This window comes from Dipteris shenzhenensis, chromosome 28 (genome assembly GCF_047967505.1).
Source record: "Dipteris shenzhenensis isolate YYH24624 ecotype China chromosome 28, Dip_SZ_1.0, whole genome shotgun sequence".
In the NCBI taxonomy this organism is placed as follows: domain Eukaryota; kingdom Viridiplantae; phylum Streptophyta; class Polypodiopsida; order Gleicheniales; family Dipteridaceae; genus Dipteris; species Dipteris shenzhenensis.
The window spans coordinates 23,313,378-23,328,674 of record NC_141623.1 but is presented as its reverse complement, the minus strand read 5'-3'; the positions used below and the strand labels follow the sequence as shown (position 1 = coordinate 23,328,674).

At 45.1% G+C, this 15,297-nt stretch overlaps 1 protein-coding gene across 1 annotated transcript in view; it reads right to left on the bottom strand.

Moving 5' to 3' along the window:
• Positions 1-15,297, bottom strand: part of LOC147883341 (histone-lysine N-methyltransferase TRX1-like) — a 129,959-nt gene that overhangs the window by 31,159 nt on the left and 83,503 nt on the right. The window contains exons 7-10 of the mRNA XM_087399296.1: positions 3,580-3,785; positions 3,238-3,330; positions 3,062-3,159; positions 2,777-2,947 (exon numbers count right to left, since the gene is read on the bottom strand). Coding sequence (XP_087255422.1) covers positions 2,777-2,947; positions 3,062-3,159; positions 3,238-3,330; positions 3,580-3,785 — 568 coding nt within the window. The remainder of the gene's footprint in view (positions 1-2,776; positions 2,948-3,061; positions 3,160-3,237; positions 3,331-3,579; positions 3,786-15,297) is intronic.

The window sequence follows — 15,297 nt, the reverse complement described above, 5'->3', positions numbered from 1 at the left end:
ACATAAATGAAACCAGTTCTGCCTTAGTGAACATAGTGAGAGGCAGATAAAATTGTATGTATGCTATCAAAATGGATTGTGTGATTCGCAGACGAACATGTAATGGCCAAGTTGCAAGCTTCCAATATTCAAGTTTTGCCCTTAACTTTACTAGCACCCAATCAGTTTGTTGTGAACGGGTGAGTCCCCAGCCTAGAGGATAACCAGGATGTCGAATGAATTGAGAAGCGGGGACAATTTCCCGAGGCCACAGAAGGTTGTGCCATTCCTGTGCATGTAACGGCAGCAATTTTGATTTCTGAAAATTTATCCGAAGGCCAGCAGCCAAACCATATGTGGAAAGAGCATGCATAATCATGGACAGATCAGCCCGAGTATTTTTTGGAGTAAAGAATGAATCATCAGCATATGCCTGAGCAATCATGCTGCGACTGCCAAGAATCTCCAAACCGTGCAACTGGTCAGTGTCCAAGAGGTGATCCAGATATTGAAGCAGTGGATGAGTGGCTATGGCAAAAAGTAAAGCACTCAAGGGACATCCTTGCTTGACAGAGCAAGCAAGAGTCCAAGATGAAGAAATATCTCCTGAGAGTATACAGGCAGCTTCACTATCTTGATATAGCCAAGTGATGAGTTGCTGCATTTTTGTGCCAAAACCCAATGCTTGCATAGTCGATGAAATAAAATCCCACTGAACAGTATCAAAGGCTTTGGCAATATCAACTTGCAATAACAAAACATCCTGCTGTGTATATTTGGCATATTCAAATCCAATGTAGGTTTCAAGGCTTGGTGAGTTGTGATTTTGTTGCTGCAATTTCTTTTTGCCATAAGCTATTGGTTGGCCTCGTGTGCCGCCTCTTTCTTGGTTCACAGGTGCCCAGGCAGTGCTACATGAGTCATTCTTTGGTTGGGTACTTTGCTGATTTTATTTTGGAGCTTTGAAAAGCTTTGTGAATGCCATCTGGAAACCACTCAAAGAGAGTGCAGCTGGGGTGCAGTGTGATTGCATCCAATGGAATTGCACTCGGAAAAGAGAATGCCTTTGGATTGAGCCTATGGGTTAAGTGCACTTATGTGATGGTGTTCTATGCTTGATAGCCTTGCAAGGGCTCAGTGAATTGGGGCTGCGTGCTCAGTTGCAGGGAAGGTCTCCCAGATGCAACTTGTAATCATTTCACTGTGAAATATAAAGAAATACCGAAAGGGGCGCCACGGTGTTTGGGGCCAATCAAGTGCACTTGTCTATGTTTGTTGAGCAGGGGCATTCTAGCCTCCATCCCTTTTTCAGTGGTTTTGTTTGTGAACAAATGGGTGAATGCCAAATGGTGATCATGCAATGGTTGTGATATATGCTTTGTGAGCTGTAAATAAGTGTTGAAGTGATTAAAGGTTTAGTTCCACTGCCCTCTGAGTGATTAGAGACCGGTTTCACTATTGTATGTTGAATATTAACCTATTTAATTGATGTGGGAATCTAATCTTTGTTGGACTGAATTCTGAAGCAAATGCATGCAAGAAGGAGAAGTCATTAGAGGATTTATGCCTGGGGATGAGTCTTTGATGTACAATCAGGAGGCACGCTGTCTATTTCTTCAGATGATATTCTTTTGGGCATGCCTTTTCAGCCTGCCAGAATCATAGGCTATGTGGAATAGGACAAGGACACTATGTGGCATATAGATCCGAGCCCTCGTCTTTCTCTCGGGTTCATGGAGGTTGTGGCTCTATGGAGGAGTCCCCATAAATTATCTTCGGTGGCACCCCAAAGAGTAGGAATGGATTGTTGTTGTTGCAAGGAACCAAGAGAAGACTCCCTTTTTTTGGTTACATGATCAGTAATGCTAGAAGATTCCAGATCAGTCGTAGAGGTTGGAGACCTTCCAGAGCCCCTTACTAGGAGAGTTATAAGGTTTCCGCTGATTTGTAGACAGTCTTTTGGGGGAGGCTCTGGAAATCCTGGAGGAATATATAAGATCACTACCAGGATCCCTAGAACTTCCGTTCCTTCTCCTTTCTTGGGCATGAGTGGCTTGGCTCTATTTGTCAAGGCCTCAAATCTTCTATGAGTGGCAAGATGCTTCTTGGGCCATCTCGATTCGATGACACCTAGTCGAGCCTTGCTCCCTGAAAAATGTGCCTATATCCCACTATAGACTAGTACACGTTGATGTGGATTCTGCTTGGGAGATACTGGCTAGTATTACTACATGGCAGATTTGGAGGGTCAGATGCACAGAGGCCTTAGATGGATCACAGGTCCACCCTTCACACACCCTAACCAAGTTTTGGGCTGATACCATTCACACACTAATGGCTAGTTGGGCGAGCATGCAAGGGTCCTCCCGGGCATTCTTTGCCAAGAGGGATATATTCCTTAGGGAATGGAGGGGTTCCCCCTTTTTTTTAGAGACTACAGCAGGGTTGAGCAGGCATTTTCAGCCTAAACCTTGGTTTCTTTCTAGCTGATTCTGAGTATTCTTTTGACTCTTCTTGAGTGTATTTATCATCATGCCCAGCATGATGTATTTCCGCTTCAAGCTTACTCACGCGGGTTTCTTTCATACTTAATAGAAGTCTTTTTCATGACAAAAAAGGAGAAGACAAGCAGCTTCTTCATTGATAAAACTCCACAGCGAGGAGGGTTCTCTTGGATGAGATTGAGCATGAAGGGTGCCACAAAACACAAAAATGCAACTTGGTAAGCTGGCTCTGAAAACTAAGATAAAAATAAGACAACAATAGTGAATATTCTAACTTTAAGCAAGTTGCATGCCTGAATAAGCTTTGATATCCGTGGGTTTGTAAATCCAAACATTGAATCCCCTGAGTTGAATTGCTGCCTTTTTTTTTCATGCTGGGAGCCCACTTGTCCACACTTCTCCTTAAATTTCTCCAATTTTTGGTAAATCTTTTTCCAGCAAGCAGTTGGTGACGGTCCTTCAGCCTAGATAATCAACAAGCAAACCAAATTGTACATTAGACAGCATATAGACTCAATGCAATACAGTCTATACTTGAGAAGGTCGCACAAAATCCAACTATCAGTAATGCACATTACCAGCTCTCCATCATCTGAGGTAACCCGAAACAGTGGCCTGGTTCTAGCAAGAGGATCCTTCATGACCTCCATTTTGTATTCGATTAACTTTGAAGGATCTGCAAACCGAGTACAAATGAAAACTACCATATGGGATGGGATGAAACTCAATAAGCTAGAATCATCCATCGCATTACCTGTGATTGAAGTGAATTTGCGAACAGCTGTATATCCTTCTGTCCAAATGTGATGTTCATCATGAAAATGTTCAGAGTCTTTGACAATTTTACCTGCTCACATCATCACAACATTGGTTAAATATTCATGATGATAGAACTTTCAGTTCCATGCTCCAAACAGACCCTTCCTACTACCTTGATAGATAGTCTGATGCTTCAGGCGTCATAAATTAGTTCCATGCTTCACACAGATCCCTTCCTACCACCTCAATAGGTACTTCCACACTTCAGTCAGGCATCAGAAAATTTTCATATGCTTCTTCAATGCTTCAGGAAAATCTGGCAAGGCAGTTACTTTACCTAGGCTTAACACCTGAAGAGCCCCTAATTTAATAGGGCAGGTAAAAAGGCTCTGGACACTCTTTTTTGTTTTATGTGTTCGTTCATCTCCCATGAAATCCTCGTCTTCCTCACTCAATTCTGCAGTTTTTTCATCTCGAGTAGTGTCAAGCACTTCATCCTGCAACTTTGACATGATATCTGGAAGTTTACGCTCCTTCAAGTACCTAAGAATACATAAAAGTTAGCACGTGTCCAAACAGGAAAAAACGTTGGGCGGGGGGAGGGGGGGACTATTGACTGGATCTTGACCTTGGAAAACTCACCAATCCAACCGACAAATTTTACTGTAAAAAATAGCTTTCCAGCTTCACCAAACCATGAATCACGAATTGAACCATGCCATGTAAATCATTCTAACTCATGGATAGGTTCAGTACAATAGTACGATATGTACTGGGATCAGCTCACATCTGTCCTTAGAGCTTCTTCTCCCTTGAATCTAGAGCCTCTTTCCTTCAGAAACTCTCTGCAAAGCTGCCTTGATATTCTACCCACATACTCGACATCTCATGGGCTGTAATCTGGATGAACGTATCCCATGAATGCTAGCCACAAGCCAACACAGCATATTCAAAGGGCAGTCGAGACAAGGCTTTCAGAGTTCTTGATGGATCAAAGGAGAAGATTTTGGCATACCTCTCTCAAAAGGACAGTGTCTAGGAGATGGTACAGCCTAGAATATCCAGGTAGCATGCTGCAGTTAGAGATAGGGCGAGCAGCAGATTCGGCCTGCAGCCACTCTCGTCAACATATGACATGATACCATCTAAACCTTCCAGGCACATGGGAGCAGGGCACAGAGGGATCTAGGAAAGGCAGGAGCGTTTCTGCAAGACATGGCCTGCATATATTTTTTATAATCTCATGGATCAAGAATTCTGTTGGTTGTATAGGCCCCCAGCCTGTTTGTTGGCACCTGTTTCCAGGACACTCTAGGCAGTGAGCAGGGATCCTAAGAAGCAGGTTGCATAGCAGCCACCTGCCCCTTTTGATTGGTCAAATCCCATGGATTGCTGATCTGTATTGTTTTCTCATGTTTTCTAGTAAAAGGTTTTTCCTAAGTAAAATAGAGAGCCAAAAGAAGAGAGAAACCTTTAATTCTTCAGAGATCTCCAAATCCTCCTCCAAAATTGACTCAGCAAAGGAACTGTTATCTGAAATCTCTCCCAATGAGGTGCGCTAGAAGGTCTCCAGCCTCATCTATAAAAGCCTGAATATTGAAGAGATGATCTGATTAAAAAGCATTTGTCTGCATCCTACCTAGAGTCTTGGCGTCAAACCACACGGCTCTGCAAACCCGCTGCCTTACAAGTATTCACGAAAAGCAATGCCCGAGATTCCTCATGGTTTCTTGATCTCCCTATCTTGAGTTTCTCTAACGGCAGCTTTAACCATTCCCCTTGAGGTGTCATTGAGCAAGCTAGGGCACGGAAATAGAGAGTCTATTGTTGCTTTGTGGATTTCTGTAAAGCCTTTAATACAATACCAAGGGCTCACCTTTTCAGACGGCTACAAGAGCTGGGCTACGACCACCAAGAGATCATGCGGGCCGTTATGGCACTCCATGAGAGGGTTTCGGGCAGAATCCGGACAAGAGCTGGATGGACAAAGGAGGTTACGAGTACTATCGGGGTCAAACAAGGGCGTCCTCTCACCAACCCTGTTGGCCTCTATATAGACAAGCTTGAGGCATTTATGCAGACACCAGGGGGCACTAGGTGCTCACTCGTTGGTTCCTTAATTCAGATCTTGTTGTATGCAGATGATGTGTTCTGCTGTCCTCCTCTACAGAGGGCCTCCAGAGACACTTAGATGCCGTACAATCTTTCTGTGAGTCACATGATTTGAAGGTCAACCTTGATAAAACCAAGGTCATGATCTTTAACACATCTAGAGCAGCTATGCATAGACAGCAGTTTACTTTCGATGGCTCATTAGTTGAGATTATTTCATCATACACTTACCAAGGGGTTAGATGCCCTATAATCTTTTTGTGAGTCACATGATTTGAAGGTCAACCTTGGTAAAACCAAGGTCGTGATCTTCAACACATCCAGGGCAGCTATGCATAGACTTTCGATGGCTCAACAGTTGAGATTATTTCATCATACACTTACCTAGGGGTTCTCTTTTTTGGTCCTATTTTCACGGATGCAGGTCCGTTTGAGCAGAGGATATGCCTCGTTGGCTAGGTTGGAGAGACAGTGCTTCACACTTTCACGACCCTTGGACTAGTAAGGGCCCTAGAAAGAGGAGGTTGTTAGTATAGATTAGTACTCAGCAAGGGCCCTAGCGCGCCCTTTGCTTCAGCCCACCGAGGCTTGTATGAGTCCGCTTTTCTATGTACTGCGTCCCATAGGCCCGCGAGGCCTCCCGTGGACGTTAATACACATCTCTCTCTCTCTCTCTCTCTCTCTCTCTCTCTCTCTCCATTTCTATTCATTTCCACTGCACTTCTCACAGATATGCAGTAAGCCATCAGTCCCCTACAAGATCATTCTAGCTGAGTTTGAGGTCATCTCCGCTGCAACTTGCGTAGCTGTCCAAGTCATCACTTATTTGTACCAAATCATAGGATACGGCAACTAATCTTCAGGGCGACGTAGACTACCATGGCGAGCACTATCCTCCTCCATGGCCGTAGCAATTGCGGGAGCAGAGATGTTGGTATGCACACACATGTCGATGGTTCGAGAACAGGGGCTACACATGGAAAAATTAACCCCCTTCCAGTACAACATTGATGTGGATTTTCTCCCACTCAGATATCATGAGGTCAACCAAGTCATATGCAAGCATCTTCTACAGCTACACACATTCACGACCTCCTTGGCACGATTGAGCTCCTAGTGAAGCTCAACTTTTATAGAGATCATTGTTTGCACATTAGCTTCCAAAATAAATGCAAGAAGACTCATTTGTGGAAGTGGGAGATGATAAAGTTTCTGTAGACCATGCTTGTACAAATAGTAATACTCTGTGGATGCCTAGCTTGGGCACCTAGACTCTCTAGGATGTACTCTACACAAAGATTGCTTGATAGGGGATTTACGGGTAAAGGCACAAACACCTTACCCCATCCTACTGGCTGAAACTGGAATGATACCGCTAGAGGGGGAAGCACTATGTCAATTCATGGCTTACCTCAAGCAAAGTTGACAAGATGGATGCCAGTAGGATACCACACAAGCAACCTAGCCTCTACCTGCTAGCTGCACTAGCGACACCCCCCCCTCGCGATCTTCTCCTATGCTCCGCCTCGTCTACTCAGAAGCCTGTGCACATCAGGTCACCTCGAAGGGGACGCACCAAGCCCGCGAACCCCTCCACGCTCTTCGTTGCCACAGCCCACCGTACGGGCTGTGGCCGCTCTACGGGCATTGTACTTGTGTGGGCATTAGCTCAGGCCCGTGGCCTTCACTTCCAATACGCTCGCCTTCAACTCCAGCATGCTCCGCTCACGATCTCTTGCTCGTGGGTTGGAGCTGCTCCCAAGTGTTAAAGTGGCCCTCAGCTCGACCATTGGCACTAATCGTGTTCAGCAAGGTCACCTCAGAAGCTATGGCCTTTGCGTACAGCAGCCCGCCTTCCAAGGGTTGGCTACAGTTTGTTTTTAACCCATTCCAAGAACCGCTCCCATCAAAGCTTGTCACTGTTCGTACGACTAGCCAGCAACCCCGCAATCAAAATGAGTGGCCATCTGCTTCAACGATTTACCCCTCTACAGCCTCTTGCTTCAAGACTCGTGTGAAGTGACCTGCTAGCCACACCTTTTTCGAAGTCCCAACCAATCCCATCAAACCCATTCGTTGAAGGTTGATCCTCAAAGTGCATCAACAGCTCCTTGTTTATTCCACTCTCATCTAAGTTTGAGAGCTCTAGTTTGCTTGTGCAAGCAGCTCTTAGAGGCTCCCTTTCAACCTTCCTCTACTAAACCACCTCCAAGTCTTCTCCTATCCAGAGGCTCTTCTTGGGAAGTGGCATGATCGTGGCATTCTTCGTGGTCCTTCTCCTCATGGGTGCTTTCCATCCCTCCACTCTTCACCCTCTTCTTCCCAGTTCCCGCCTTTCAACAGGAGGTGCAGTTTATTACTTATCCTAGTGACACGGTTCTTTGATAGCGACCCTTGGTCCGGCCAGAGGGGCTCCACGGTAGCACCCTCGATCCCCACAACTGTCAAAGTGCTTCTTTCACCGTAGGATAAGCAAGAGGTTCAGCAGGCAATGATAGGCAAGATCATTGGCTTCACTCCTTCGAGGAGACAAATCAGGGATTGGATACAGGCTAGCCTGGCACTAGATGGTGACCACATTCAGGAGGTCACTATCCATGGACGCGGAGTTTTCATCCTGCAGCTTGGCTCCTCGAATACTGCTTTGGCTCTCATGGAGAGGAGTCCCATTCTCCCGGGAACTCACTTGGTTTATCTCACCCCTTGGTACCATGGATTCAAGGTGGAGTACATGGACTCAACTCACCATGTCCCCCATTTTCATGTGACGCTCCCATTAATACATCTCTCTCTCTCTCTCTCTCTCTCTCTCTCTCTCTCTCTATCCATCTCTCTCTCCATTTTAGTGAAATCCATGGAAATTTCTATTACAAAGGGCAGTTCCCAAAGAGGGAACTTTCAATTATAGTATCAAAAAGTCTCCATAAGAGTAGACATAAGAGTACCAAAAAGTCTCCATAAGAGGAGACATAGTAGAAAGAGTGTCAGGCAGCTTATTGACTCTTGCGGCCGGGCTTCGAGCACCAAAAAGTCTCCATAAGAGTAGACATAAAAGGTGGAATATCTTTCCTACCAAACATCATCAAAGGTGAGAAGAACTGTATGTAGGCAACCAAGATCAATTGTACTTTACGAAGTCGAGCATGCAATGGCCAAGTTGCTAACTTCCAATATTCCAGCTTCTTTTTAAGCTTCGCAAGCACCCAATCCGTTTGTTGGCAGTAAGTAACTATCCATCCCAGATGGATAGCCAAGATGACAAACAACCGCATATATTGAAGCATCGGATGTGTAGCTATTGCATAAAGCAGCGCACTAAGAGGGAATCCTTGCCCGACTAAATGATGGAGGGTCCACTGATCTGAAATGTCTCCGTACAAAAGGCATGCAATTTTGCTATCACAGTACATCCAGTAAATAACATGCTGCATTTTATTCCCAAAGACCAAACATGTCATGATCTGAGAGATAAAGTCCCATTGTACAATATCAAATGCTTTGGCAATGTCTACCTACAACAAAAGTACATCTTGTTGAGTGTACTTGGCATATTCTATCCCAACATACGCATTAGCAACATTATCCATGATATGTCGACGAGGTACAAAGCCATATTGGGTAGGATGTAGACCATCATGCAAGAAACCTTTAATTGTAACCACCACCATTTTGGCAACCACCTTGTAAATGACTGGCATGAGAGTAATGGGTCTCCAATCAGCAAATGATTCACAAAGATGCTTCTTTGAGAGCAACTTAACCAAACCCTTCTTCTAAGCATCAAGCATTTGCTGATTTTCCCAAGCATAATTATTCATATGCAGCAAAACAGGCTTGAGAGCATCCCCATATGCAAGAAGAAACTCCACAGTAAGGCCATCCCAACCTAGAGACTTCCATTTACCACATGATTTTATGGCATTAGTGATTTCCATTCCATTAAAAGGTGCCTCAAGTTGTAGTGATTGGGCAGGAGTCATAATAGGAGAGACATGTTGTAGCAACTCTTGTCGTGCCAACAAAACGTCCTTGGAGTGAGAATCTACGCTCTCAAACTGTCGAGCAAAGTGAGTAACACAAGCCTGATCAAGGTGTTCTCTAGAAACAGTCCAAGATTGAAAAACCCGGTAAATATTTGTGGCTTGCCTCGTATAATGTGAACTTCATAAAAACTCTTTAGAGGAGCAACCTTTATCCAAAAGAGCCTTGGTTTCCCATTTTCTAGTTTTTTTGTAGTCATTAGTCTGTAACAGATGCCTCGCTTGACATAAGCATGCAAGCTCACATTGTCAAATTTTGACAACCGAGTTAGCATGTGCAACTGCCTTCCGCAAGTGATGAAGGTAATTCTTTCCATATTCACGAATCACAGGCTGCATCCAAGAGGCAAAAGCTTTCTATGCATAATCAATATTAATCGGGCATTGTTCTAGGAGAGGTGCAATGGCATCATGCTAGGTCTCTTCCCTGCGGCGGTGACAATACTGCCTAAAGAAAGGGCAATGAACAAGCAATTTCTTCTTCTAAGAAAAGAGTACGACATGCTTTCACAACATGTGATGCCAATTCCTGAATTTCAGCAGGTGTGTTGCCATTAGACGATGCAACATTCCATGTCCGAGGAGGTAAAGCTCTCCAAGCCCATACAATCTTAAGTAGAGCGATTCCCATTTGGAACAACCTTATCTTTTCCTTTGTCTTGTATTGCACTTGCTTGTTTAGTGCCTTTATTTTTATCCCCAGAGGCCTCAAGGACATCCTCATTTTGCACAAGCAAAAAATTAGATTAGGAGGCATGTTCTGCAAAACCAAGGGATTCTCACTGCACAGAGGCCAGGCTGATCAGGCATATACAACATTGGGGGCATTGGAGAGGCAATGTGTGCATACACAGTTTCAAGAGCCATGCACCGAATTATGGCTCTCTAATACTATGGTGACACCCACACTCTTATATGGAGCAGCTGTTTGGGGATCGAGTAACTACCATACCAGAGAACAAGATCTCAAGGGACAGGATGGACCAGAGAGGAGGTACTATGATGGATGGGATCGTATGGAGAGACATCTGGTTATGATGATATCACGCAGTAGCAACCTCAAAAAAAGGTGCTACAATTACATCAACTGAAAATTTCAGTATATGCCAAAAAGACCTCATGATCTATGCAGCGGGTCTGCAAGCAATCAAAGAAAGATTGCTGCAGAGAACGCCTAAAAAAGCCAAACACAGAGAGAAAGTAGGATCACCAAAGACTTTACAATTCCTATATGTCCATAAAGTCCATAGTGCCCAGTAGCGAACCCAAACGAAGAAAAGATGAAACTCCGTCCTTTAAGGCTATCTCAAATTACTGTACTTGCATTGTATAAAATCCTTTTGCCTCAACCTTGGGTTTCAGAGAGAGGTGATTCTGTTTGGCGAATGCATCGCCCAGCCAAGTGGTGGAGGAAAAGATTATAGCAAGTTTGGGCCTATAAAGTACCGCTTCGGCAACAGGTTTTCTTTTGGCGAGTTCTTTTGGAAGTGTTTCCATCTGGACAGCTATTAGCTCATCGACACATTGCTCCTGCACTTTGCCATAGATGTTCTGCTTCTTCAGAGACTGTGCCTCACTTGTTTTGGCATTATCCGTGCTCTCATGAGTTTTTTGATCTGCTTCGATAGCACCTGCGAGCGAGATTCCCATCTGTTCCGTTTGGGAAGTTCTTCTGGCTATATGTACACTTTTTATTTTTTTGGTGAAATCCTTGATTGATTATATTATATGAGTAGCAACCTCAAAAAAAGGTGCTACAATTACATCAACTGAAAATTTCAGTATATGCCAAAAAGACCTCATGGTCTATGCAGCGGGTCTGCAAGCAATCAAGGAAAGACTGCTACAAAGAACGCCTAAAAAAGCCAAACAGAGAGAAAGTAGGATCACCAAAGACTTTACAATTCCTATATGTCCATAAAGTCCATAGTGCCCAGTAGCGAACCCAAACGAAGAAAAGATGAAACTCCGGCCTGGATGGATGAAACCCAAATAGCCAGAAGAACTTCCCAAACGGAACAGATGGGAATCTCGCTCGCAGGTGCTGTCGAAGCAGATCAAAAAACTCACGAGAGCACGGACAATGCCAAAACAAGTGAGGCACAGTCTCCGAAGAAGCAGAACATCTATGACAAAGTGCACGAGCAATAAGTCGATGAGCTAATAGCTGTCCAGATGGAAACACTCCCAAAAGAACTCGCCAAAAGAAAACATGTTGCCGAAGCGGTACTTTATAGGCCCAAAGTTGCTGTAATCTTTTCCTCCACCACTCGGTTGGGCGATGCATTCGCCAAACAGAATCACCTCTCTCTGAAACCCAAGGTTGAGGCAAAAGGATTTCATACAATGCAAGTACAGTAATCTGAGATAGCCTCAAAGGATGAGAAGAGGACCCTAGAGAAGTCAAAGTCCAATCTTCCAGTTGGTCCTGGAGTTCCAAAGGAGTAATCGGAACAAAGGGCGAAAGCATAGAAGTAATTTGTGGCCACAAAGGATGATAATGAGGGCCCAATCCATATGTAGTGGCTGCTAGAGAAAAGGGGAGCACAGTACCAACATCATCTATAACATCAGCAACCGAGGTGATGTCTTTAAACGAGACAAAGTAGGAACGTCGAGGTTCCTGTAAAGCCAAGGGAGGCTGAAAGACTTTCGACCAGAATGCTTTCAGCTCTCAAAGAATTCCCAAGCAAAGATTGCCGTCCATTCCATTCCAGATGAGAAAGAACATGCTTCCAGTCAAGAAGCAAGCGGGAGACAAAAGGGCATCCAGGCAAAGTGCCATCAGTGCAGCCAAAAAAGAAATCCCAGTGATCGAGTTGCCAATGACCAAACGCAGAAATACTGATATGAGTGACCAGAGTCCTAATCATAAGAGCCCAAGGCTGATCACCTTGCAGAAATTGCAACAACATTTTCCCCCTATGGGCAAGAATATGCACATGAATATCTATGATGTTCAATCCACCATGCATCTTGGCTATATGTACACACACACACACACACACACACACACACATATAGAGAGAGGAGAGAGAGAGAAAGAAAGTTTATTAAAGTCTGCTTAAGACCGATGGGTCTATGAGGCTGAAAGACAACCTGATACAATGAGCAAAGGGGTGGAGCTACTAAGCAAGCATCCTAGCCCATGCTAGAGAAAACTGTGTAGACATAGTCAATGATATCATTATACATGTCACCATAGTAATATACATCCATCCCTGGCATCATCATCTCCATGGGAGATGGAGTTTGATCCATGGGGTACGTAAGAAGAAAATAGATTTCACTCGCTAGAACAAGGAGGAACTACTAAACATTTTGTTTGGTAACAACTCTAAGGACTTTTCGCGTAGATTTCTTGAGGGACGGTCCCCCTCACCACTCACTAACACTCAGGTCTGGTATAATTACGCACACACACTATATGACATCCCTGATCAACCAGTCGCTGACCTCTCACATTTGCCACGTCCCACTTTCTGTACCCTCTTCACTAAGGGGGGAGTGAAGGATTGCATATGGGATTAACCTCCTAGCCCCGATCTTAGCAAATGAGGCTATCTGTTTGGGGTTTCCACGCACCTGGATCATAACACTATTTCACCCATATACAAGGCATGGGATCCCATGAGCCTAGAGAATTACAGGACCATTATGCTTGGACATGTCATGTCCAAGATTTATGCATCAGTGCTTGATCACGAGGTCAACCGATTTGCAGCGCGACAGGCTGGGTTCCGATGTGATCATGGAACCATGGACCACATTCTCACGCTCAGATGCATCATCGAGGAGCCGAGGGCACAAAAGCAGAGGGTTTACTATTGCTTTGTGGATTTCCACAAGGCATTTAATACGGTTCCGAGAGCCCACCTCATCTGGTGCCTACAGGATTTGGGTTATGACCAGGAGATCGTTTGGGCTATCATGGTGCTTTATGAGAGAGTCACAAGCAAAGTCCGAGCAGGATCTGGGTGGACAGACGAGATCATAAGCACTATTGGGGTCAAACAAGGGTGTCCTTTATCACCTACCCTATTTGGCCTCTGCATAGACGAGCTCGAGACAATGATGCAAACATAGGGGGGGATGGATGTTCTCTTGCTGGCACGTTGATTTAGATTTTGCTATACGTAGATGATGTGGCTCTTTTGTCTTCCTCAACAGAGGGGCTCCAGCGACACCTTGACGCACTACAGTCCTTCTGTGAGTCCCATGACTTGAGTCATCCTAGGTAAAACCAAGGTTATGATCTTCAACACATCTCGAGCCATCATGAGTCAGGAGCAGTTCACGTTTGATGGGCCTGTTGAGATAGTTTCATCATACACGTATCTTAGGGTTGTCTTCTCTGGATCCATCTTCACTATGACACCCGTGATGCATGCTCGTTTGAGCAGAGGGTATACTTCATTAACCAGACTTGAGAGGCAATGCTTCATCAGCTCGCACTTTCAGACTCCACGGACGAAGGGGTTGCTTTTTGACTCCTTAGTCCGCCCAACAGGGATGTATGGCAGTCCCTACTGGGGGCCAAACTTGTTAGATATAGTGGGCTCATGTGGAGCAGCTACAGGTTCTCATGCTATCACAGATGATCTGCGGTAAGCCATCCATTCCGCACCAGATCATTCAGGCTGAGTTTGGGTCATCCCCATTACAGCTAGATGCTGCATTTCAAGTCATCACATTTCCGTACCGAGTCAAGGAGTAAGGGGATTCCACTTCTGGACGCAGCAAGCTGCCATGATTAGCATTGTGGCTCTCTAAGCAGGAGGGGACCAAAGGTGCTGTTATGCATGCACAAAGAGATGGTTTGAGCGACTAGGGCTCCACATGGATGGATTCCCTCTCTTCCAGTACAATATGGACGCTTCGTTTTCTCCCCTCCAGCCACATGATTTCTCCCCTCCAGCCACATGAGGTCAACCAGGTCATTCGTGAGGATCTCTTAAAGCTACACACATTCCGGACCTAGGTGAGACCGGGCGAGCTTCCAATGAAGCTCAGCTTCTACAGGGATAACTGATTGCATATTACAGGGGAGGGGTTCATTGACCCACCATGATACATGTAGATCCCCTTACCCCACTCACTGAGGATCTCTATTGGGCAGTTTCAGGTCTCTTCACATAGACTTCGTATCGAGAGCAGGGAGAGGCGCATATGCACATTGTGTGACACACAAGAGGTTGAGAGGGAGGAGCATTTCATCTTCAGGTGCCCTATTTACTATGAGGTTCGAGGGCGCTTCTACTGCCTCTTCAGGGATAGCACTGGGTTTTGTCTCGTTTCCTCTCTTATCCAAACCAGAGATGCCTGGCGGTTTTCATTCATGAGGCAGTCACGCACCGCAAGAGGCTACTTCAATCACGGAGACATGAGCAGACCTCTTCCTTGACAGACCCCTCACAGAGCTCCATCACGGAGTTCTTCATGCTAAACCACAGGGACCCCCACAGAGCGAGACCTTGACATGATCATGACCCAGAGCCAGCGACTCGACAGCTTAGACAGAGAGTTGACACGCAGATTACACTTGGGGATATCCCCTCCCTGTTCTTAGAGTCAGAGCCCGACCGACAGGAGTTACTGTAGCCCTTGATAGACGCAAAGTTATGACCAGGAGACGTCATAGAGCCACACCAGTGAGCGGCCGACAACACCCTATCGCCATGTTCATGCCGCCTCACCCACCTTAATGTCCTTATGATGTTGATGATGATGATGATGATGATTATGTAGTCGACCACTAACATGACTATGTGGTACTTAGTACTTAGTACTACTATTTTGCTTTTTTTGCATTCTCATTGGTGTGAATGCTCATTTAGTACCTCCACCCTCACAGCTCATTTATACCAAGGTTTTCATAGTCTCATAGACCCATCGGTCTTCCG